General features: G+C 33.9%; 1 protein-coding gene across 3 annotated transcripts in view; it reads left to right on the forward strand.

Annotated features, from left to right (window-relative positions):
• The first annotated feature begins 2002 nt into the window (after window positions 1-2002).
• ATIM (timeless family protein) overlaps window positions 2003-23090 on the forward strand; it is a 64998-nt gene continuing 43910 nt past the window's right edge. For all 3 annotated transcript variants that reach the window (XM_089800670.1, XM_089800671.1, XM_089800669.1), the window contains exons 1-3: window positions 2003-2202; window positions 2758-2913; window positions 17492-17644. In XM_089800670.1, the coding sequence (XP_089656796.1) occupies window positions 2811-2913; window positions 17492-17644 (256 nt within the window). In that variant the 5' untranslated portion in view covers window positions 2003-2202; window positions 2758-2810. The remainder of the gene's footprint in view (window positions 2203-2757; window positions 2914-17491; window positions 17645-23090) is intronic.

The raw sequence follows: 23090 nt of genomic DNA on the forward strand, positions 1-23090 counted from the left end.
TATATTATTCTTTCCTTGAAAAAAAAAAAGTTTGGCAAACTCAGTAAAACTTTAGGTTAGTTCTTTTGGATCCCTTGGCAAAGCGTTACAATGTATGCAGTTGGATCAAATTTTTGGTTGTGCTCAGATGTAATAAGAACCTTAAAAAAGATCTCTAAATATACATGTTCATAAGGAGATATAAAGAGATACTTATTTAGAAGGAAAAAAAACCAACATTTACATACTCTTGAAGAAAATCGCAAAGCTAGGGCATGGCAATGAAATCACAGAGCAAAGACACAAACGACAACAAAATCGTAGAGCAAGGGCACGACATAAAAATAAAATCACAGAGCAAGGGCATGACAATGAAACACATAGATGACAAGGACACGACAACTAGATCACAAAGCAACGAAGCATAGAGATCATAAGGGCACGACAACCAGATTGCAGATCAAAGACACGACAACAAAATGCAAAGATCACATCAACGAAATCGCAGAGCAAGGGCATGACAATAAAATGCAAAGATATATCACATGAATGAAATGCACCAAACATAATGGCACAATGACATTCAAAGCTCTCCACCCTCGTTCGAAGCTCTCCACCTTCTTTCACGTGCAACTCTCCACAATCAAAACAAATGGGGAATGATTTATGTCACATATATACATATATATATATATTTTGTTTGTTTATACTTACGTGAGCGTTGCAATTACAATGCTTATGTCAATATTGTAACGACATCGGGGAAAATTGCAAATAAAATAAAATAAGAATCACCACAAATTAGACCGCTGTCGCAAATTACCGTCAAAATTTGACCCCAAATGTTGTAGTGATATGTCAATAGTATGGTACAACTTAACTCATAAACCCCATGAAAGACCTAAACAATGATATTATAATAAGAACACACAATTTAAAATTCTTGTAATAAAGGTACAAAACGTGGAGTGAAATCCTGAGGGTGTAAATTAGAGGGGCTTAATAAAAATGTAAATGCAAACAAACATTCCCTAAATATAATCTAGCTTGACATAATGAAATGCACAAACACAAACAAAAATTAAACTAGATTAACAATTAAGAACAAATACTTAGCTTGCAGACTAAAGATGAGTGGTTCTAAAGAATATTTACCATTTTAGAATGTTGTGGACTTGGGAATAAAACCTCTATCTCAATGTGCCACTTTAGATTTTGGATAAGATATGTTTCTACCTGGGTTAAATTTGTAACTTTAGATTACTTTTGCTCTTAATAGTTGTTTTCTAGCACAAAAATTTGACATCTTTGGTTTTGCACTTCTATTGTATGCATATTTTCAAATTTTTTATCATTTGCTCTACTATTTGAACTCATGGTATTTATAAATAATTTAAGAAGGCTATTGAATTATTAGTAGAGAAGTATTCTTAGGTCAAGCCTTTTAAAGAGAATTGACTATATAATTTTGCCAACAAAAAATAAGAAGCTTTTGTTGTACATTTTCTAGAGCGAATGTGTATATCTTGATTCTTTTTTGTGCACACTAAATGATCTAATAATTGTTTCTCCTAAGAAGAACATAGTATATTTAGATATTGGAGGATATGCAACAAATGCCTTTAATTGCCAATACACATACAATCCATATAAGCCTATATTTAGTTCGCTCATAACAATTACTACAATCACAAGCTAGTCAGATTTGAATTTGAATTATTAGAAGTGCCAGAGGATAGACTTAATGTGAAGAATCAAGCCTAGAGACATAAAACATATTTCTAATATAAGATAATCTTAAAATCTATATAAAAATAAATATTCTAATATCTCATATAATAAATGCTATTTGTATTAACTAATTAAAAAAATATAGATGAAATTTTAAAAAATAAAGGAAAAAATTATCTTTTACATAAGATTATAACATTTTATCCTATATTTATTATTACTCTCCCAATAAACAAAACTGAAAAAAAATTAACATGGATATAAAAGTTCTCAATTGCACCATTCTATCAATACCACTTCAACCCCTACTTCATCTTAAAATTCTAATTACCAAAGGGTCGGGGGATTTTTTGTTGCGCGGGAAACTCAACAAAACCTTCTCTACAACATTATTCCCGGGGAGCAACCATTACCGCCATTTTCAGAGGTTTCAGATCAACCCTCAAATCCCGCCGGAGTTCTACACTCTGCGTCGAATGATCTTATTCTAAGGTATTTCTTTGCACATTTCAATAAAATACACCAGAAATAATTCAGAAGCACCTGCCGAATTTTCAGTCCTATTTTGATAAAATACCGCGCAGTTCAAAGTGCATGGGATTTTGCATTGCCCACTTTTATTAAATACGCTTTCAGCAGAGTCCGAAATGTTATTTACCGCACAATTGGATGTACTTCAAGATTTGAGTCTACATTTATTGTTTACAGGTTATCTTGATCTGCGTTTTTAGTTTCAAGGGTTGTTTTTCTGATTAGATTCTATATCCAGATGTGAATGTGATATTTTACCGTTTGATTTACGGTTTGGGCTCATTCCATTTGATTTTTTTTTGACTTTAGGGGTAATTCTAAAAAATCTTTAAAGACTAATTACGACAAAACCAAATGAATTGGAAATATTTTGCTGCTGTTTTACTGTCAATAAACAATCTTTATTTGTTGTTTTAGCCTTAAATATCTTTAATTTATCACATAGCTTCTTTTTACTCCATGTACACTATTACTTTTTCTAACATTAATTTTTTTTTAACTGATACGTTGAGCCAGAGGAATTGGAACAGTTGGTCTCTTAAAGTTGAGCGGTGGAGGATCTTATTAAGATGGACCTGGAGGGGTTGTCAGTGGTATGCGCAGGGCTTGGATGTGCATCTGAAGATGCCAATGGAAGACGAAATGGTTACATTAAAAGCGATAATTGTATTGGTAAGAATTTTGTTTTTGATTTGTCGTTTTTGAAGCTGTAAAAAGGTCAAGTGAAAAAGTCATCATCAAGCATGGTGAACGAGGACAATAGACTGGCATATCAGACTTTACTTGGTGAAGTCTTGGGAATTTCTTCGCATGTACTTAATGTATAAGTCAGATTGTTTTCTTGGTTGCATTGTAGCCAGACAAGTTTGTAAAGAGTTTTTATAACACAAAAGAGTCAAGGCAAGGGTTGATTTGAGGTTTGAATTTTTTTAGGCCTTGGGCAAGCCAGGCACCAGATTGGTGTATGATAGTCTCGGTAAGAAGATTCTTCAGTTTGTTCTTTTAAATATAAAAGAGGTAGATCTTATTTTTATGTCTTGGCCAAGTCAGATGCTAGATGTGTGTGTGACAATCTTGGCGAGGAGATAATTTTAGTTTCACTTCCTTCAAATGTAAAGAAGGTAAAAGTAAAAGTTACATTTTTTGGTTGTTGCCAAGTTAAAGGCCAAATTGGCTTATGAAACTCCCTTATGGAAACCTACATCAAGTAATACATCAAGTTTTCTTTCAATTTGTATACTAGGATACTCGATTTGGAACATAGAAAAAATATTTGCCAATTCACCTACTTACATAGTGTAGGATGTATGATTCAGCAGTATTATGACAAATTAACTTGGTGTAAAAGCCTCCCTCATTGTAGATAACAAGGTTAGTTGTTTTCATAGGAATTGAAACTTTGGATATTCTAGTCTTATTGTATGATTTTATCATAGTGAAACTTATATTTGAAGCCCACAAGGGAATTACCATCTATTTACCTTATATATTGTTCAAATGTAGTACCTTTGGATTTGACCTCATGACTGAGCAAGGAAAAATCTTCAATTTACTTTATAAAAAATATTGTAATTCTAATATTGACCTTGTGACCAAGCTTTGGCATAAACCAAATATTTGTCAATCCCCCTACTCTTGAACCCTATATTCCACAAATTGCCTTATAAAACCCCCATGTGGAAATCCATAGATAGATTTCTTTCCATTTACCTAATTGTTTTGTGTCCTTCTGTGGGATTGACCTCATGATCAAGCTTTAGAGTAAAGATTCTTTGCTAATCCACCTATTCTTGAAGTACATGATGTTTGATTTAACAATAAATCAATATACCTAAATAAGAGGGTAGCTTCCAGAAAAGACTGAGGCTCTAGCTATTGGAGTGAATGTCTAATATCCGGATATAAATTTTATATTTTAAGAATTTTTTTCATCATTCCTTCTTTGGGGTTTATTGACCCCTTTTCTTAAGCCATTACTGTAAAGCTAGACTTGCAGAGACTTATTTATAATGACAGAGAATTGCAATTGATGAAGTTTACAAGATAAGCATGTTGGCATGGTGCCCACTCATCTTCAACCAATCAGAAAATTCCAGTTTCATGTCAAAGTTTATCCAATCCTATCATTCCATGTGTACACACGACTTCTACCTAATATCTCTACCTAACCTATTTTCTCATTGGTTCATAAAAACATTGTATTTGCCCACAATGTGGTGCTTCTATGTACTTACATAAGTGTCTAATGCTTGTAGTTAATAGTTGTATTAGGGCTATTGAAGGGAAAGCCTTCTCATTTCTAGAAGAGTTGGATTAGACGAGTTAGAGTAGAGTAGGAGAAACTTAAAGAAATTGTTGCTCTAGTGTTGTAGATTCATTGTTGTTTTTATCGTGGATTACTTGTATTATCTTGGAGTATTGCATGGTTTGTACACTTCTTCACTTGAATCAAAACTTTATTTGTTATGTAGAAGTAGTTGTTTAGATGAATGAAATATATTGTTGTTGGTGAATAATGGTGAAACTTATGTTCATACCTTTTGGTACTTGTTGGTTGCAAATAACAATGTAATTTTGGTCTAAACTAATTGCAAGCACTTCACTTCAATTGGAAATGTTCATTTGGATTGCACCCTACTTGGGTATTTGAATGAGTGTTGACAATAGGAAAGTGCATCCTTATGTTACTCTCCTGTGTGAAGTTGATTGTGAAGCAAGGACTGGTTTAGTCTCAGCTCACTATCAATAGTCTCTTACATTGCCATAGTTAGATTAGATTCCTAAACCCCTTAACTTTTGCAATTTATTTCATTAGAAGTAGTTGAAGAACATCAATGCCAAATCATTCACATTTGAAAAGTTGATTTCCCATTAAATGAATAACATGAACCCCCATGTGGTTACCAAAAAGCCACATCATAAAATTGAGTTGTGTCCAACAAGAATAGGAACCTTGAAGTTGCCTCTATGGTCTTTTTGGCAATCTTTAGTATATGTGGTGTCTTTGTTCAACAAAGGATGATATATTTGGTGTTTCATCGTAGAATACTAAGTGTTTTATCATGCATGTTAGAGTGGTCACAAAACTTACATTAATAGGTCCCTACTTAAGTTTACCTTTTTGTAGATCATTTTAAGCTTATTTGGGCCCTATCCTACTGTATAATTCAATTAGTAATCCTACAATTTAATTATTGTCAAATATTCAAACTAGGAATTGATTTAACATTGCAAGTTTTGACATTAACAACTTCCTTTTGGAGGCCCTATTTTGGTGGGATTAGGGTGGCCAACACACTTCTCTTGCTAAAATCCTTCAAAATTCTCGCCATTACTAGTGTTGGCCTTCTAAATCTCAATTCTGTTCGATTTTCTATATACTTGACCATTTACGTCGGTCTAATAAACTCTTTATAATACAATCTTTTATCGTTCATAATGTCGTGAGATTTTACGAGTTTCCAAATAATGATCCAACAAGCATTCTAGATTTGAGCACTTTGAGCTACAAGCCATAACAACTAACATTCAAGTATGATTTCATGGTTGATAATGTTATGTTATTGTGTTATTGTAGTAAGTATTATAGGATTTGTCCAAAGAGAAATATATCATCACCTTTATGTAAAATTGCCCGAGAGGGTTTCTTACCTAAGGTATCCTTATTTCATTTCACCATGTCCATTATTGCCCTTCTAAATATAATACCCCTTTTATATCATCATAGTTGTTGTGGAAGTGGGAACACAAACAAGGTTTGAATTAAGCGAGGCATTATACAACACAACCATTATAGCCCTTTTTTTGTGTGTAGGTTCAAATCCAACAACAAAGGAGGTGACAAAACTACAAAACAAACTGTGATAGACATTTCTAGATTTCAAATAGGTAGAAACGCCAAGTTAGGGTTCCCAACATTCATGTTTGACACTTTTTAACTATTTTTTTAGTAGATAAGCCTACAAGATCTCTTGATTGCATTACTTAACCTTCCAATCATTTTGGACGACCTCGAGAGTAGGGCGCGTAACACAGTTGCCCAACACTTTCAATTTTATATTGTAACTATAGGTTCCTTTACACGTGTCATTTCTAGATTCGGCTTATTGCATTGGTTTTTAGTTATGTATTTCATTGCTATTATTGAAAGTCATTGTTTTTGTATTACTTAATCTAGTTCATTCACACACAGTTCACAATTTCAAAATCCACCGCAACAAAGGAATCATAAACCACATGTTCAACTATTTTGTTAGGATTATACTTGTAGTTGAAGCTATTTGTGATTCCAACGATATGCCATAGAGATTTGAGATCTTAGGTTGCATCCATAGGCCTAGGATCTTGTTTCCAACATATTAAAAGGCTTGATAGAAAATCATCTCACAAAATTTGAACAATAGTAGCTCTAGGATAACCCTTCTATCACCATTATGGTATTTATTAGTTGATATCTTTGGTGCTCTTTTAGAAATTTAAGAAGCAATTAAGACTTATTTTGATTGATACGAATATCCCTCCATTTTTTCACATTTCAACCTCACACTTCTTCTCAGACCCATTTAGTTAATAAACCAACAATATTGTATTGTTCTCTAGGAACATTGACAAATAATACAACTTAATATTTTGTGGTCAAACAAATAATTTGCTTAGTCACTAGGGCTGACCTCCAAGAGGAATATTGAAAACTTCTATTGTTCAGAAGGGATACTAATATCATCGAGTCAATCTCACATTTAATTTTTGTCCTTCATAATTCAAAAGCTCTTTCAAGGCCAAAGAGAATAGCCTAGGCTTCCATTTGATTGTTAGAATGAGTACCCTAGTAGGAAAACAATAAAAATTGAATGGAGCTTGTATTATCACAGGTAGTACCACCTATCCCCATAAGATCTAAGTTACTAGTTGAGGACCTATGCATGGTGATTTTAAGAAAATCACACAAAGGATGCGTCTGTGTGCTTGAATGAATGATTTACCCTTTTGACGATTATAGAGTTAGATGCAGCTTGAGAGGTACAAGAAAATGATACTTCTAGGAGTTTAACTATTCATAGGTCAGATAAGGTAAGATAGCTCTTAACACAACTCAGTCACAATAGTTTAGTTGAGCATACCCTTGATTTTATGTTGGACTTGAATAACTCCATTTTGTAGCTATTGGTATTAGGATGATTTCTTTTCAACCATATTTGTGAAAGAGTAAAAGAGGGACCAATACCCCAAGCAACCACAAGGAAATGAATTGAAGTGGGAGGTTGGTCCAAAGTATTCCTTAACTTAGCTAGAGTTGCTATAAGATTCTTCAACTCCCTAGAGAAAGAACATTGGAAGAATAGGCATTTCGGTCGTTCTTCATTAGCTTTGCAAAGAAAATAGATTGAGGGCTCATAAAAATCTCTATTTTTGATGTTTTCTAGGAAGGACATTTATCATGAGAAGCCAACCACATAAAAAGTTGCACCTAGGCTAGCCAATTATTTTCCACTTGAGGCACTCAACATACCTTTCTTTTTGTTGTTCTAGAGAACAATAACCAAGAGTAGTCACCCTTGGGATTGTGACATGAAGCTATATTATTAGGGCCTTCCAATAAATTACAAGGTCTTGAAACGAAAATTGATGCAAGGGAATCCTTGTCCTTAGTAGAACCTCCTCTAGGATAGTATTTAGGTTCCTTCCAACCATGAAGGAAGGATCTCCTCATGTTATGATTGTACTTAAAGTCAACCACCTTGAACCATCCAACCTCCACAAAGATGTCACAAAAATGCTAAAGATGAGGGAAAGAAGAAATAAAGAGTTGTCCTAAAATAAGCTATTATCGCATTTATCAATGACTCATGACAAATCTTGCTTAATAAGTAAAGCTCCTTTCTTGATAGCAATCCAAATGCTTTAGCGTTTCCCACTTAAATCTATCTGTGGAATGTTTCAATCTGCCACCCTTCCCAAGTAATTTTAAATTGAGGATTTTGGCTTAAGGTTGCTTAGAAGGCTTATACCATCTCTAAATAACTTGTGTTAGATTGGCCTAGATTGACAAAGACCAAGACCTTTTGCTTTCTTGGATCTGCAAATTAGGTCCTAGCTCACAAGAGTCCATTTGTGAGAATCCAAAGAAATTTCCTAGAAAGAGCATTGAACTCTTTTACAAAACTCTTCAGATTAGCTATGTCAAAAATTTGTAAATAGGTAAAGATTGGAGATCAAATTTAAGAAGAGTCACATTGCCAACAAACAATAGCCATTAAAAGATCCAATGCCTAACCTTGATATAATCCTTTTTCTATATATCTCTATTGAGAGGGGTATTCCCAAATAATCCATAGGTAGACTCCAATTTGAAATTGAAAAACAGTTGTAATTCTTTGTTGGATAGCCTCTAGAATATTGAAGAAGAAAATTCTAGTAGGGTCTTCATTAGATTTTTGGCTTGAAGTAGATAAGTAGATATCCGACACTTTCGTATTGTTGATTGCCTTGTCAAGTTTGTCCATACCTATCAAGGCAGTATCATCAATAGATTGCAAATGGACTTGTGAACCAATATTTTGAGCATAGGACCAACCTTAAATAGGCCCTTTCATTTTATAATGCTGCAACAATCTACCTAAACTTTCAATCATCAAAATAAACATATAGGGAGAAAGAGAACCTCGTTGTCAAAGTCCTCTAGAAGCATAAAAATGAGTTAATGAAATACTGTAAATAAGAGTAGAAAATGATGTCAAGGACACACAACTCATGACTCAGGCCATCCATTTTGAGCTATATCCAAAAGCAGCTAAAATCTTATGAATGAAAGATGATATAACCCTTATAGACATTGAACATGTCTAGCTTAATGAACATAACCTTTGCCTTTAAAGGGGACATAGAATCAATGCCCTTGGTTGCAACCACAATCTCAACGAATCTGCCAAATTGCAGGTAACATTGCTGAGGTAAATAGGAGAAATGAAATCCAACAAAGGTGCTCCTTTCTTCCTAGGGATTAAAGCCATAAAAAGTGGTGTTGATAGGTTTAAGCATTGCTTATTTTTTTGAATTCTCTAATCATTTTCAATAAGTTAGTTTTCAGAATCTCCTAGAAGGTTTGAAAGAACTCTATAGAGAAACCATCATGTTTAGCAGCCTTCACATTCTTCATTTGGAACACCACTTTTTCCAAATCTTACATGGGAGTGGTAGCTAGGGAGAATTTGTAAACCTCCGTTGACACCAAAGAAGGAATGGAATCAAGGATAGATCTTTTCTTTTGTGGATCCTATTCAGTAAACAAAGAAGAAAAATGCTTGGCAACTTCCTTGGATATATTTTGGAAAGAGAATAATAGTACACCATGTGTCAGAGAATGAAGCAATTACATTACCACCTTATCATTCTTTCACAAAATTATGAGAAAAATAAGTGCTCTTGTAAACAATTTACCTTGGATTTTTGTTTTTAAGAAAATCTTTTCAAAGCTTCCATTTTGCTAGGTCCTTGGGACAAATGGTTTCCCCCTTCAAGAGTTCTTTAGTCATACTCTCTTGCTTAATTTAGAAAGTGATTTGCTCTAGCCTCTCTCGGAACAAAGATTTTGTTTGAATTTTTTTTTACAAAAGAAATTTTATTCCACCTCTTGAGTTTGTACTAGACAAATTGAAGCCTCTTGGAAGGAGTACATGGCAGTTCCAAAAGCAGGATCATCCTTAGACCACCAACTTTCCAAGAGCATGAATATTTTTGGATCTCTAAGCCCATGAGTTGGAACTTGAAAAGAGAGTGTTTTGAAGGAAAAAATTTGAGGAAGAGAACGTGATTGGCTAGTAATCAGATCCATTCTAATCCAAAATCTTAGAAGATTATGCCCATTGATTACTAGTGTAATGATCAAAGATAAAAAAAATCTGTCATATCGTAATGAAATTGATTCATTTCTGCATTTTGTAATAAGTATTTTTCTTATGGTAAAATAGAGGATGGTCAAAGATGATCATCGCCTTTTTTTTCATTCAAATAATTGATTGCATCAAAATCCTTTGTCGAAGGGAAAGGACAGTCTAAAGAGCAATTAAATCTAATATGTGTCTAATCGAAAACCTTACGTGGGAAATTTGGAGGTTTGTATATGTTAGTGTGAAGGATAGTCTCACCAAAATCAAAATAAGAAGCCACCATCAACATGGAATTTTTGCCCCCCCAAGTGCCAAGAAGGAATAACGCTATGAGTGTTCCAAGACAAGCCTTGTCTTGAGCATTATTGATGCTCTGATACAAAAGATCTTATCATCTTTCTAGATCTTAGGGTAATATCCAATCATATCTTCTACAGACAACTTCATTTCTTGAATGAAAACAATATTCGGTATATATTCTTGGATAAGATCACGAGCAGCTTTTTTGACAATGAATTCTATTCAAATTGCTTGCATTACAAGATATCACAATCATTTTGGGGTTAGAGGACTGAGTGTCAATTGTCTTAATGACACTTGAGTGTACCAATGGCTCCCCTATCAATTCAACATTTTTCAAACCCTTTTTCCTTCTTGCTTTTGAGATTTTTTTAGAACCCCCTTACTTGTTTTTTTTTTCCGTTGAAATCTTAATAAAAGTGGACCTTCCCCCACCCCCCACTTTATCTTTTGACCCTAGATTGTGCATAATATTTGAGACCTCATTAACTCCCCTTGACTCCATTTGTATCAATTTTAAAGGGTTAGCATCTATGTCTATTTCATGCATTTTCAATCTTCCCTTTCTTTAGCATCTTTTTCAATGTGACTATTAATAGGAGTCTTTGCTTTTATTTTTTGGTATTTGTGTTCCTAGAGTAGGAAATAAACTAGAAGGATTTCAAATGTTACTTGAGCTAGGCTGAAGCATATCTTGACTGGTCATAGTTTTTTCTTGTTCTATAGTAATCATGTCCTCAATGCTTTAAAGAACATCAAATCTTTTGGCAGAAACTCCTTTAGTAGCATCCTTATGTTGATGATTATAAACATCCTTTTGAATGAGATTTAAAGGAACAAATCCATTTGTACTTAGGTTCTTAGCTTGGATTGGGGTTTTTTGCTTCATCTTCAAGTTGGTTTTCAGTGTCTCCAGAGAGTGTTGAGGGGTTGGGGCCTTTTGCTTTGTCTTTATGTTGTTTTTAGTGTCTCGGGAGAAGATTGCTTTGCAAATATCCACACTCATGACACACCTGACAACTAAAGTATAATATGTTATGATCAACTTTACAAATCCAATTTGTAATCCCAATTTTGTCAACTGATTTAGGAAGTTGATTATTTAGATTCAATTCTACATAGAGATGAGCAAAACTTGCAATCTTCTTGTCTAAAGTGTGGTGAGAAGAATAGAAAGGTTTCTTAATAACAATGATTATTGATTGCAAGATATCCTCTTGTCAAAGTTTCATTAGAAGCCTAGGAAGGCAGATCCAAATAGAAGTCTAGGACAAGAGTTCCTCTATAAGGTCAAATCCTATATGCTTGGGTTTGATAAATAGAATCACTTGATTATGAAAGTAGGGGACTGCTTCAAAAACTGAATTGTGATCTGCCACTTGAGCAAAAACTATGAAAATGTTTCCATTCACAATCCTAATCATTTCCAATCTCCTTTCGCATTCCAATTCCTTTTGGCATAAGCCTCTAAGAAAGGGAAGGAAACACAAATTTCCATGAATTTGCAAGTTTGTGCATGCTTAGTTAAATATAAAATATCATCCTTTTGGATTAACCACCAGGGTAGTCTGATCTTTTCTTTTTGCTAGGTGTTCATTGGGTCTCAGACAAGGCCTCACATGCTGCATCGAAAGGGAATTCTTCAATTGCATGCAACAAAAAAATGAATAGTATTAAGATGTTGGGAAGAAGAGTATGTATCCCTATTATGAATATTTTTGGAAGACAAAATTCCAAAAGCCTTCATGATCTCTGCCAATGGGAATAACCAAAAGAGAAAAAGATGAGGGAAAATAAGAGATCAAAGGGGAAAAACAAGAAGGAAACTCAATAACAACAAATAAAACATTTCAAATTTGTAAAAAGCAAGCTCCGGTAGAAACCATGAAACTCCCAAAAGCCACATAAACTGCCATAGAGTCAGCTCAAGCTGTGGATCTGCCACACATACTTGGGGAAGCCCTCAAGTTGCTTCTTGTTTTACCAATGCTCTTCTACTCATTGCCATCATTTTTCAAAATTTTATTAAAAACAGAGCAATTATACCAAGGAAAAAAATACAAGAGAAGTAAATATAAAGCAAAAGAAGAACTCATGGATTATAATTTATCATTGGAGAATATAAATATATAGACTCATCTAACTTCAACAGTATCCTGTAATTATGCTAATAGAAATGGCAAAAAACTAGATCTGATTGACAACTAGCTGGAGTTGATTGACATTCAACTAGAGACTTTTGACAACTGACTCAAATAGATCTGCAAAACTTATTTAACTCCTATTAACTCTTCAGCGCTGGAGTATTAAATTATAACACTTCTTCTTAATGCTACAACATAAAATTGACATACAACATAAAATCATAGGAAATACACTATGTAAAGGTTATTCTTTGAAAACGATTATTGAATCAGCAATAATTCTTCAAGCTACTCCCCAACTGCACGTATAGTCACATAACTATCATCTAGGTCCCCAACATCATTGGACACCATTTGCATATAAAATGTCTAAATGTCTCATCACCATCGTAAAGGTATAATGTTGAACTTGCAGATCTCAAATCTCCCTTGAACTATTGGACACCAATCTTCACATGTATGTCTTATAACCCCAATGAGCTATAGTTTCTCGAATTTGTTAGCACCTCACACTATTGAGCATTTAACTATTACTGCATCCTTTGTTGTATTCAAAATAAAACAAGTGCCCCACCCTCAATGAAATTATCATTTCCATCAATATTTGGTGGTTCTTCTGTAGGCCTCATCCTCTTGGTTGCTTTTTCTTTTCTTATTCCGGCAGCACAGAGGGTCTTCTCAAAGCGCACACAATTTTTTTTTTTAACAAGAAGATATTTTTGATACAATATAAAAAACAGAGATATCTGTGAGCATAACCTGGACCAAATGAGTGCTAAGTGTTCCATTTATTCTCATGAGAGATGGATTTGTGTGATTCACTACTCATGAAACATGTGTCAATGAGTTTGACTAAAAAACTGCATAGTTTAATCTTGATAGCAATATCACAATTTGACGTGCTGTGAAAAATATTTCCTACTTATTAATTGGCGAGCTTAAGGGCTTTCTAATGAATGATTCATAAGGTACAAGAATTGGTGAAGGTTTTGCAAATGGGGTTGCAAGCAGAGTGGATTCAACCATGGAGGAAACTCCGTAGTTAAGTGCACTCAAGCTGGAGTAGTACTGGGATGGGTGACCTCTGTGAGCATTGCCTAGATCCAATGAGTGCTAAGTGTTCCATTTATTCTCATGAGAGATTGATTTATGCGAATCACTACTCTTGAAAGATGGGTCTTTGAGTTTGACTCTAAAACTACACAGTTAAATCCTGATACCAATATCACAATTTGACTTGCTGTGGAAGATATCTCCTACTTATCAAAAGATATTGTATTAAAGGAAAAACACAACGACAAAATTAAATATAAAAAAAGAATTACTCATGGCTTATAATTTATCATTGGAGAATACAAATGTGTATACTTATCTGAGTTTAATGAAGATCCATAATTATGATATTAGACAACAAACTAAATATGATTGACATCGAGCTAGAACTGATTGACAGTGCACTAGAGATTGTTGACAGCTAACTCAATCAGGTCTGTAGATCTTATTTAATTACTATTCTAATTCTTAACTATTGGGGCATTAAATTTCAACAAATTGTATCATTAATTTTCTCCCGATAAATATATTTTATTTAAAATGTTCAAATTCATCCCCCAAATACCAACTTAAAATTAAACATTTTTTTTTCATATAGAAAAATGTAGTTATTAATCTTTAGTATTTAAAAACATACCTTTTATTTTAATTTTTTAATTTTTAATTTTTTTTAATAATATTATTTAAGTTGCCCCTTGAATTAGAAATTTTGTGGCCTCTCTCAAAAAATATTATTAATTATTTCAATCCAAGAAGGGAACATAAACTTGCATTTTTGACATAAATGTACGCATAGTTCAAAATAGTGCCTATAAGTGGCCGATAAATCAACTTCTCGTGAGAAGTTTGGAGTGGCAAGAAAATACAAGTTTTTCGCGCCAAAATCTCAGCTGAGCCGAGAAGTTGGCAATATATCGCCGAGAAGTGGCATACTTATGTAGAGTTGGAAAAATCTCACGAGCAGCCCAGTGAGATACCATTTAGTGGCCCATTTTAAAATTTGCAGCCTTTGGAGGAGAGGAGAAGGGTTTGGTGGATAGAGATTGTCATTGGAAGCCTTGTAGATTTATTGCAAGTGGATTCAAAGAGATTTTTGAAGAAAATACCGATTCAAAAGAGAGTGATTTTGCACCGAGATTGGATGACATTCAGGAGGGGGGCAGTGAGAGTGAGGACACTTAGGGCACTGAGAATGAGGATATAGAAGATGAGGAGTCATTGCTAGTAACAACACCAGCTACATCTAGGATGGATATTGAGACAACTACAACCACAGCCATAGTGGACTACTAGTGCAAGACCCCTTCTAACGTAGGTACACACTGATACCACTGAAGAAGGTACGCTTTGATACCACTGACAAAGGGCCACACCACCCTTACTAACTCATGACAAAGAATGCAACAAGATCTCTCAAGATCCAATCCAAACCCAAGCTAGCCCAGATCCACACTCTGGTAGAAACCTCTGAGATCTCAACTTGTACTTGCAAGCCACCAAGCAACCTCTTTTTTTTTAAACCGCAGCCACTAGCTCTTCTCTAACTTTATCCAAGATCCAAGTGTAAATTGCCTCACATTCGGCGCTCTGTCTACACACTCACAAGTCCATCACAATCTTGCTGTAAACTGCCTCACATTCGGCGCTTTGTCTACAGACTTAGGAAAACTCACTCTTCACTTTTTCCTTCTCTTTCACACCTTGAAGCCTTCACACCTTCCACAACTTTTACCTTTCTAAGCTTTCCTTCCAGAGCTTCTCCTTCTCAAGCTTCTACTCCTCGAGCTTCCCCTTGAGCTTCTACTCCTCAAGCTACTCCTTGAGCTTCTATTTCTTGAGCTCCTTCTTGAGCTTGATTTAGAAATGCTCATATGCCTTGCTTAAATAGGCACTTACCACCCCATGCATGACTTATCCACAACCTTCTAGAATTCCTCCACAACCTTTTACAACTTCCACAACCTTCTACATCTTCCACAACTTTCTACAACTTCTAAAACTTTTTACAATATTCATAACTTTCTAGAATTCTTCCCACACACCTCGATAAATGGAATGACAACCATTTATTTTTTATTTTTTCTATTATGCCACCTATGCACCTCGAAAATAGAAATCCCCTTTTCCTTTCTTTTGTTCTTTTTCTTTTTTTAAATTTTTTAAATTTATTTCTCCTCTAATTTTCGTCACTTTTCTCTCTCCTCCAGATTTTTTTTTATTTTTTTTATTTTTTTATTTTTTATTTTTTATTTATTAAATTTTTCCATGCAAGATGCTCCTGCATCACCTTCCCACTCCCATAGTTTTTACTAAAGCTACTGGGAAGGGGAAGAGGAAGATGTAGACTAATTTTATATTGTACTTGACATTTGTATTTGTTTATCTTTTTACAATGACAATTTGCTATTTTTAGTTTGCTGCAGACTTCAGAGTCTTTAACTATGGCTGTCAGCCATCAACATTCCACATGAGGATGAGATTTTGTTATGTATTGCATTTATATAATATCTAGATCAGCCTGTTTTGTTTGTTTACTCATTTACTGACTCATTAGATTCATCTCCTTATTGAATTTTGCAAAAAAAATGCATTTTAAATTAAATTAAAGTCATTTTATAAATTCCCAATATTTTCCTGAGAAGTTACTGATTTATCTCCGATATTTGCTGAGAAAAGTTTTTTTTTGCCTCAAGTGGCAGAGAACAAGATTTTGAACTATGAGCGTACGTACTTCAATTTTTCTCTATATAGAATTTTATCTCATATTCAATAAGGTTTGTACATCTGTTCCAGGCAGTAAAAAATGATCAGTGAACTTTTAGATTTCTTTAGTGGAGAATAAAACTAAATTGGTAGTCATGGCAAAATGTAATATTTAAGCAACGTCTGTGGAAGGGATTCTTATTTCCAGCCAAAATCAGTATTTGAACTATTTGAATTGCCTGCAAACAGTTCTATGCTATAGGAGACCTTTTACTGAGGACTTCTTGTATTTGAAAATGTTCTTCCAACGTTTGACAATCTCTAGATGAAATTGTTTTCACGCTTGAGTAGATTTTATGGAGGACAGACTGATAAAATGTTTTCTGCCACAATAAAGAAATGCACAAAACCAATTTTTTTTTGATTCAGTGTATGCTCTATAAGAACAAATGCATTTCACATATGCAGGTCAACTTTTACTGACACATAGTTAGTTGAATTTGAGATTTAAGAGATCTTGGCGCTTTGCATGAAGAATTTGATGGATTTGCAATGATTTCTCTGCAAATATAAGTGTACATATTGCATCTGTGCTTATGCAGAAATTTAACTTAAATGATTTCTACACCTGTGTAAAGTATTTAAAGAATGATGGAGAGAATTTTGAGTCCCTCGTTAAATAGAATAAAACTGAAATGGGAGCTATTGGAAAATCTGAGAATGTTTGTAAAAGGGATTTGAAGTAGCAATACATTATTTGGATTATTTGTAGTATTTGCAAACAGTTGTTATCTACCAGACCTTGTAGCAATTGCAGATTGAATTTTAAAGCGATCTTTCAAAATTTTAGGAATCTACAAATGAAATTATTTTGAGTGAATTACATGGAGGATAAAGCTTTATTAAATACTTTTCTGCTACAGAAAATGAATCCTATGAAGGATAAGCTTTATAAAATACCTTTTTGCTAAAAAAAATGTAGGGAGAACTCAGTATTTTTGAACAATGGTCAGGAAAAAGCACATGTAAAAAAATATTTTGTTGAGCTTTGAAATTAATGTAACTTTACAAATCTCATTTATTCATTCATGTTACATCAATTACGTGGATTGCTTTCAATGTCTTCTGCTTTCTTTTGATTCACTCTCCATTTATTCTGTTCAGAGAATTTGAGGGACTTGCAGCGATTTCTTCGCAGAGATCATCCACAAACAAGAGATGTGTTCAAACAACTTGGCAAGTGGAAAACAATGTCGCAGGATTTGATACCCATTATTGAGCATTATCGAGATGAACCGGAGACTATAATTAATGCTGGTATGTATTATGTTGTTGGCCTTTATATTCCAAAGCTTAACTGAGGAACAAGCTTAGCGAACTTCCAGTTTCTTCTGAATCTTCCCTGCATCCAAATCTTCAATTGCAGTTCTCATCCTGGGTCTTATTCCCCATACAAATCTCTCAGATTCTTTAGAACCACCGGGTCTTTCCCTTGAAATGCCAGCAACATTTTTGAGATGTTTGTGGGAGAGGTTCATTGTATTTATGCTGTTATTGCTTCCAGGCAAAACATGAGCAGATTTTACTGAATCTTAAACTGGCCATACATGGGGTCCCAATTTTTTTTGTCCTTCCAATTACTTATATCGGTTTCTTGTTAACTTAGAGACAAATGAAATTAATGGTGGGGCTCAAATCCAGCTATTGAGGTCAGATGTTTTATGCACAAAAAAATTTAATTTAATGGTCTGATAAATGGAAATGAATAATTTGAAACTTGTGACAAATATCATGTAAATGTTGTGTTTCCTCTACAAAATTCACCTCATTGTGTTAATCTTCTGAAGTAGTGATTGTAAAGATTCTGCAAATTCTGTACCCTTTGAATCAGACTTCTATTTCAGTCTTTAATTGCTAAGAATGGTTTTCTAATAATCTGAATATTGAGGAAGTTTGACACCTATATTTATAATCAGAACTTCTGAACTTCTCCAATGCCGATGTAGGAAGGAATAATCTACTTTGATATGATATTGACTGAAAATATCTCTGATTTATAAATTGCTGGATATAGATGCTTGAAGGAGCAGACTGAATTGTGTTTGTGTGTCCATCAAAACTGCATCACCATCCCTCTAAATATCTAGACCAAAAGAAGTCACCCTCAAAGGGCATGTCCCTTTCCTTAGTCGACTTTATTATGCCTTCTCATGAATCAGTGATTTCAGGTTTAATTATAATAAGTCACTAACACACACATTGTGTTAGGTTAGTGTTAATACCAAATTAATCTGGAAAGTTGCCTCCTCATAATAGGAAAGCAAGGAGTGTATATAAAGCCATTCGTAGACAATTAGAGTGAGAAGATTAAATGCGACCTGCACTTCCAGACCTGAAGATTATCAGGTTATATACTTAACACTTCCTCCTAACTTGATAATCATACAGAGAGATATTATATCTAGCAACATCAATACAGATGTATAAGCAATAATTAATACTCTATATCTGTCTGAATCTTCTTAGTATGTGATATTTTAGAGCACATAATAGAATGTCATATTACTAAACCTGTGATATGACAAATCACTGCTACTAGTGATAAGATACAGGATAAATCTGAAGAGAAATTTAATTTCTTCATTTATCCAAGTTGTGACCCATAGAAACTGGTATTTATATCACAACAAGATCCTGAGTTTAAGATCTACCAGAATACAGGATAAACCTAGAGAATACCAAAATTCTTCCTTTATCTAAATTGTGACTCATAGACATAGTAATGTCTACATCACAATATGATCTTGAACTCATCTAGATCTTATAGTAGAACTCTACTGTTTTAGCACATTATCTAAGAGATCGTCATCTCTCATAATGCGTTTTATACAAGTGTTCATTATTTCAGAGATTGTCACCTCTTTAAATAATGAATACAAATGGTGGAGTCCATAATAGTCAATAGCCTGACAAAATAAAATTATTTTATTAATAATCAAAAGAGTACAAATGGATTACAACTCAACCATACCAAGTCTCCTCTTGAAATGTTCTATCTTCACTCTAGATAAAGGTTTGGTGAGTATGTCTGCTATCTGATCTGCAGTGCAGATGTATTCCAATTTTACAGAATTCTTGTCTACCATATCTCTTACATAATGGTAAGGAATTTCAATATGCTTGGACCTGTCATGGAAAATTGGATTCACTGAGAGCTTGATGGAACTTTGATTATCACAATGAATAATCGTAAGATTCATGGCTTGCCCAAATAATCCCACAAGTAACTTCCTCAACCAGGCTGCTTCTCGAGAGGCCATCGCTGTTATAATGTATTCAGCTTCTGTGGATCTCTGAGCTACTGAATATTGCTTTCTGCATATCCAAGATATCATCGCTGATCCTAAATTGAAACAATATCTTGAAGTACTTTTCTTGTCTTTAACACTTCCACCTCAATCTGAATCAGTGAATCCATGTAAGTCTAAAGCAACTTTCTCATATTTGAGTCCAAAATTAAGAGTGCCTTGTAAGTATCTCATAATGTGTTTAACCGCAACTAGGTGAATCTCCTTTGGTTCACACATAAATTGACTTAAGGCATTAACTGCATAGAAAAAATTCGGTCTTGTATTTACTAAGTACATAAGAGACCCAATCATTTGTCTGTAGAGAGTAGAATCTTATGGAAGATGATTTTGCTGCTACTTCCTTAAGTTTATGTAGATTAGTCTTCATTGGAGAAGACATAGGTTTGTAATTCCACATTCCAAATCTCTTTAAAATGTTTGATGTATACTTCCCTTGATTAAGTATGATACTGTCAGAATTCTGTCGTACTTCCAGTCCTAGGAAGTAATGGAGTCCCAAATCTTTCATCTCGAATTCTCTAGTTAGATCTTTCTTGCATTGATCTATGAGATGATCATCACTTGTTATTAGTAAATCATCAACATACAGTATCATAATTACCATATCATTTTTATCTCTTTTATAATATAAATTTGGATCGGCTTCATTCTTGGAGAATCTTAAGCCGGTGAGATACTTATCAATTCTTTCATACCAGGCCTTGGGAGCTTGTTTAAGCCCATAGAGAGCTTTCTTGAGCCTGCAAACAAAATTGTTAGGATCATGAGTTCCAAATCCTTCAGGTTGCTCTAGATATGCTTCTTTTGAAATTTTTCCATTTAGGAATGCTGCTTTTACATCCATCTGATGTATGTTCCATCCCTTTGATGCGGCAATTGCTAAGACTGCTTTTACAAAGGTATATTTGGCAACAGGAGCAAAGGTTTCTTCATAATCAATCCCTTCTAGCTACAAATTTGGCTTTATACTTCTCAACACTATCGTCAGCAACATGCTTTATTTTAAATATCCACTTGGAAGAAACAACAGATTTTCCTTTAGGTCTTGGAACAATTTCACAAACATCATTTTTCATAATAGATTGGTATTCTTCTGTCATAGCCTTTTTCCAAGTTGTATGTTTAATAGCATAAGAAGGATTGGTTGGTTCTGTTTTGGATAAATCACTCATGTTTGCTGTATAACTAGAGAATTTTTTAGGTCTTTTGCTTTCTTTGACTGTTCTAGAAGGTGCAACAAAGTCTTGAGCTGTTTCAATTGTTTTAATGACCCAAAGTTGTCTTTTCTTTGAATTTTCTTCAAGATTCATATTTTGAATTTCATCTTCGATTTCTTCTAAGTTCTCCCTTTGGGACCTAGATTCACTATTTCTTTCAGAACTAGATAAAGGAGAAGGTTCGTCAAAACTTATGGCCCTTTTGAATGCAAGATCTTCTTCAAAGATTACATCCCTACTAAGTTCAATGCTTTTTTGTCCATGTATGAAAATCCTATATGCCTTAGATGTTTCACTATATGGTACAAAAATACCTTTCCTCCCAAAGGGTTTTAACTTGGTAATCTTTTCTTTTGGAACATGAATATATACAGGACACTCAAAAATTCTAAGATGACTTATATTGGGTTTTACTTTAGTAAATACTTCTTTAGGAGTTTTATCTTTAAGATAGGAGTGAGGGCTTCTGTTTCGAATATATACAACAGTACAAGAGTCTTTTGCCCAAAGATAATATTCTAGATTTTGATCAAAAATCATAGCTCTAGCAACTTTTATAATTGTCCTATTCTTTCTTTTTGCTATCCTGTTTTGTTCTTGGATTATATGGAACAGTGTACTGCCTCTTACTCCTTGATTCTTTACAAAACCTTTTAAACAAGTCTGAGGTATATTCTCCTCCATTATCAGTTCTAAGGGTTTTAATTTTATGCCTTGAAAAGTTTTCAGTTAATGTTTTGAATTCTTTAAATCTCTGAAGGATTTCTTCTGATTCTTTACATTAAAAAAAGTAAATCCATGATTTCCTAGAGAAATCATCTATGAACAAGATATAATACTAGAATCCTCCAAGAGAAGGAACAAACATAGGTCCATATAAATCTGAATTAATTAATTCTAGTACATTATTTGTTTTTCTAGTACCATCATGAAAGGGACTTCTAGTGTTCTTACCCAGAGCACACCCTTTGCAAATACTTGGGTGTTTTCTATTTAGTTTAGGTAATCCAGTAACCATCTTTTCCATAGTTGATAAAGTTTTGAAATCTAGATGCCTCGATCTTCTGTGCCATATTTCATTTATATTTGCAGCTTCATAAACTAAGGCTTGAATAGATCGACTAGATTTTGTATTCAATTCATACAAATATCCTTTTCTCTAACCAATTAACTTTGCTTTCTTGATGGAGGAGTTCTTAGCCCAAGTTAACACTTTGCCATCCACGAATGCAACATTGTGCCCATCATCTTCAAGTGCTGTAATTGAGATTAGGTTTCTTTTAATTCTTGGTACATAGAGTACACCTTTAAGAAGAAGAGTATTTCCTGATTTTAGTTTCAAAGAACAATTCCCAATTCCTTCAACAGAGTGTGCTGAATTATCGCCAATGGTAACTTCATCATTAACCTTCTTTGATAATGAGTCTAGTGTTTCTTTGTATCTCGTTATATGTCTAGAAGATCCACTATCAATTACCCATGGTTTATTTAAAATTTCATTTGATAGCGAGGAATACAAAACACGGTTCTTAGGATCTTAAGTATCTTCTTCTCTAATAACATTTGTACAGTTTGCTTGTTGTTTGGAATTTTCAAGACAATTAGATTTGTAGTGTCCAAATTTTTCACATTTGAAACATTTTATTTTAGATAGATCTTTTTTGAGTTTTCCATTCTTTTGATTTTTTCTCTTCTTCTTGAAATGCTTCTTCTTGCCCTTGTAGGAGTTTGTATTAAGAACACGAAGTTCTTCATCTTCTGCTTTCGATTTCCCTCCTTTCTTTAGTTTTCTGGATTCCTCTTGAAGGCAATCTTTCTTGAGTCTGTTAAAGTCCAGAAGATTATCTCTGGTACTTGTTCCTTGTGCAAATGTCTCCCACGAATCTGGCAATCCATCTATAGTCATAAGCGTTAATTTTGTGTCACTAATGGTGGTTCCTATACTTGATAGTTCATCTCTAATGCTGACAACTCTTATGAAGTAAGAATTTATCGATTCTCCTTTCTTTATTTGAATGTGCTTCAGTTGCCTCTTTAGTGCGAGAACCCTAGTTGCATTGTTTACTTCATATGCATTTCGTAATGCATTCATCATATCAAAGGCAGTTTGATGTTTTGTAAGCATAGGTATGATATCATTTTTTACTCCCTCTAAGATGATTTGAATAGCTTTTC

The sequence above is a fragment of the Cupressus sempervirens genome, chromosome 9 (genome assembly GCF_028749045.1).
Source record: "Cupressus sempervirens isolate cs-2001-9-10 chromosome 9, ASM2874904v1, whole genome shotgun sequence".
Classification (NCBI taxonomy): domain Eukaryota; kingdom Viridiplantae; phylum Streptophyta; class Pinopsida; order Cupressales; family Cupressaceae; genus Cupressus; species Cupressus sempervirens.